Genomic DNA, 3,808 nt, shown 5'->3' with positions numbered 1-3,808 from the left:
TTTTTATTTATTTGAGACAGTGTCTCGCTCTGTCATACAGGCTAGAGTGCAGTGGTGCAGGCTCGGCTCACAGCAACCCCCAACTCCTTGGTTCAAGCGATTCTCCTGCCTCAGCCTCCTTAGTAGCTGGGACTACAGGCACATACCATCACACCCAGCTAATTTTTGTATTTTTAGTAGAGACGGGGTTTCACCATGTTGGCCAAGATGGTCTCGATCTCCTGACCTCGTGATCTGCCCACCTCAGCCTCCCAAAGTTCTGGGATTATAGGCATGAGCCACACTGCGCCTGGTCCCGCCCTCCTGCCTCTTTTTTTTTTTAAAAAGAGACAGGGTCTTAATATGTTGCCCAGACTAGACTCAGACACCTGGCTCAAGCACTCCTCCCACCTCAGCCTCCTCAGTGTCTGGGACTGTACCCACACCACTGTGCCCTTCCTGATTCCTATATTAAATAAGAAAGCAGAATCTACTATTCAGCTTTTATTCCCACTCAAGCCAGGAAAGTTTAAACTTGTGGTGGTTTCCTGAGCTTGCCATATTATGTTAATATGCATTTGTCTTTTTAGTTTTCTCAGTTTAATATTTGTGTTATGTAGCTATTGATTTTGATGAATACAGTAGTCATGTGGTATAATTTTCAACCTTCTTGTGTTTTCCATAGGTTTATTCTTCAGTCCAAGGAAGCAATTCACAATCAACTGTTAGAGAAGCAAAAAATAGCAGAAGAAAAAATTAAAGAACTAGAAGTAAGTTTTGAGTGAATATTGGCAATAGGAGTTAACTTTCGGGAGAAGTGGTAATCTTATTGTTTCATATTAAATGAAAATGTATACCTGCCTGCCAAGGTAATGTCATATTATTTTTATTTTTTATAATCACTTTGGAGCCATGAAGCTGTCATATTCATATTCATATTCATAGCAGTGCATAAGACCAAAAAAAGGGAATAGTCTCTTCTTTGGAACTGTAGAGGGTTTTGATGAGATGGTTTAACATGAATATATTTTGTTCATTGACCTTGATTGTGTTTATTCTTTAAAACAAAAAAATACCATAAATGAAATGTGGTGTATATGTAAACAACACATGTGTAGTGGATTGTGGTGGATGGGCTGGAGAGTGGGTAATAATGATACATTTTAGAGGAGGTATAGGGTCTGTTTTACACATTGTGATTCCTTTAACCTAAATTATGTTCTATATAAGGACATAGTAGCAAGCTGTAACCAATTAACTATCTGAAGGATGGTGCTCCAATGAGAGAACATTTTTTTCTTTTTAGCTAGGGAAAAAGATAAGAGGTAACAGTAAGTAAATCTTTGGAAATATTACTTACTTTATTTTTATTATTACAGTTTCTTTATACATTAAGACCTTTAGTGAGACATTTTTCTTGGGCTTTGGTGAAGGTCCATCCTATGTGTAGTAAAAGTTAGACTGGACAAAAAGCTGGTTATTATTTCTTAGGGATCAAGATTTCCCAGCATGTAGGGGGATGCATTGACTTCAAAGGTCATTTCATCCAATTTCTGTGAGTACTATTTGAGGCAGAGGATCAGAATCTAACTCAGCCTTACGGCTTGTAGCCTCCTGGGGATTTCTTAAGGGGCACTGAATTGGCTTGACCTGGGAGTAATAGTGTATTAGGTTACTTAGGCTTATTTTTGTTTGACTACTGATAGTTTAAACAAACTTGATAATAGATTTACAGCTTAGAAAAGTTGTATTGTAAAAACAAGACAAAAAAGCAAACAAAAAAACCAAGTAAAGGAAAAAGAGCCTGTGATAACCAGGTTTTTGTTGTGTCCTGTTTTAACATTTTAATCAGCTCAACTGTTGTAAGAGGTTCAATTTGATATCTTGTGTTTTCACTCATAAGAAACAAAAGTATTTTTAAAAACCCAAACAAATCATAGTTAAAACAAAAAATGCATTTTTGCAACTGTAGGTAAATATATTTAAAATTGTTCTGATGAATAATAAGTAGCAAGAATGTCTATATATAAAATCATTCATATATGCATATACACAACCTTTCTTAAAAGAGGAATTATGCTATATATGCTGTTCTCCATCATTTGACAGTTTATCTTTCTAAGTAATATAAATCCAGTTAATACACAATTTCTTTTTTTTTCCATTCCCATCATCATAGACTCCTTAACATGAGCCTTATCTCAGCATTTAGTATATTCTCCAGTACTTCTCTAACGTGTGATTTTAACAGTATCCTCCACTGTATACTGAGTCAATCCTATACTCTTCCCCGAGACATTCTCTTCCCTGAGACAATCCTATACTTTTCTACTGCTACACCTAGTTTTGTTACTAAAGCATACCCCTAGATGTGCACTCATGCACATATACATTAATTGTGATGTTCAACTTTTCTGTGTATCTTACTAATTTCCCATCTGCTTATTCATGTAGTTACTGAGAGAGATGTGATAAATCTTCCTCTATGATGGTGTTTATCAATTTCTCCTTAACCTGTTAGTTTAGTGGCGGTGATACTTAGAGACTGCTGTTGGGATGGGGGAGGTAAGTGCTCATTATTACTGTATACAAAGTTTGGAACATATGTTTTATTGTTTTATATTAGGAATTTTTCAGCTTGTTTTTATTTGTTTATTATTATTGTTTTGAGATGGCATCTCGCTCTGTTGTCCAGGCTGGAATGCAGTGGCACGATCTTGTCTCACTGCAACCTCCACCTCCTGGGTTCAAGCGATTCTCCTGTGTCAGCTTCCCGAGTAGCAGGGATTATAGCCACCATGCCTGGCTAATTTTTGTATTTTTAGTAGACACAGGGTTTCGCCATGTTGACCAGGCTGTCTCAAACTCCGGACCTTCAGTGATCTGCCCACCTCAGCCTCCCAAAGTGCTAGGATTACAGGCGTGAGCCATGGCGTCTGACCTCCCAGCTTTCTTAAAGATAACCATTCCCCGACTTCTGGCTTTCATTGTTGCTATTAAGAAGTCATCTGGGCTGGGCGTGGTGCCTGTAATCCTAGCACTTTGGGAGGCTGAGGAGAGCTGATCATGAGGTTGGAGTTCAAGACCAGACTGGCCAACATGGTGAAACCTTGTCTCTACTAAAAATACAAAAATTAGCCAGGTGTGGTGGCATGTGCCTGTAATCCCAGCTACTCGGGAGGCTGAGGCAGGAGAATCACTTGAACCCGGGAGGCAGAGGTTGCAGTGAGCTGAGATCGTGCCACTGCACTCCAGCCTGGGTGACAGAGCAAGACTCTGCCTCAAAAAAAAAAAAAGTCATCTATTAGTCTAATTGTGTTTAATTTGTCTTTTCTCTCTACCTGCTTTTATGTGTCTATGTCTTTCATGCTTTGTAGTTCCTCTGGGATGTGAGGTGTCGATTTATTCCTTTTCCTTTTTTTTTTCTTTAATTTGAGATGAGGTCTCACTCTGTTACCCCGGTTGCAGTGTAGTTGTGTGATCTCAGTTCACTGCAGCCTCCACCTCCCAGGCTTAAACAATCCTCCTGCCTCAGCCTCCAAGTAGCTGAGACCCCAGGCATGCCACCATGTGTAGCTAATATTTTTTTCTTTATTTTAATTAGAATTTGTTGGGTTTCCTGAATCTGAGGATTAGTATTTTTTTTAAATCAATTCTGGAAAATATGTATTTCTGAAGATTACTTCTTCCTTATTTTGTTTATTGATGATATTTCCTTCTGGAATTTTTTGCCACCTTTAAACTGGCTGCCACCACCATCTGCAGTAGCATATTATCTGATTTTCCCATCTCCATCCTTCTCTCATTTAGTTCTTTTTTTTTTTTTTTT

The 3,808-nt window shown here is 38.3% G+C and overlaps 1 protein-coding gene across 1 annotated transcript in view; it reads left to right on the top strand.

Annotated features, from left to right (window-relative positions):
* The window catches only part of PFDN1 (prefoldin subunit 1), a 59,382-nt gene that overhangs the window by 22,597 nt on the left and 32,977 nt on the right, over positions 1-3,808 (top strand). The window contains exon 3 of the mRNA XM_017536760.2: positions 665-749. Within this exon, the coding sequence (XP_017392249.1) occupies positions 665-749 (85 nt within the window). The remainder of the gene's footprint in view (positions 1-664; positions 750-3,808) is intronic.

Source organism: Cebus imitator, unplaced genomic scaffold (assembly GCF_001604975.1).
Source record: "Cebus imitator isolate Cc_AM_T3 unplaced genomic scaffold, Cebus_imitator-1.0 Scaffold101, whole genome shotgun sequence".
NCBI classification, from domain to species: Eukaryota; Metazoa; Chordata; class Mammalia; order Primates; family Cebidae; genus Cebus; species Cebus imitator.
Note: the sequence above shows the minus strand (reverse complement) of the source record. Positions and strands in the feature narration are given on the sequence as shown.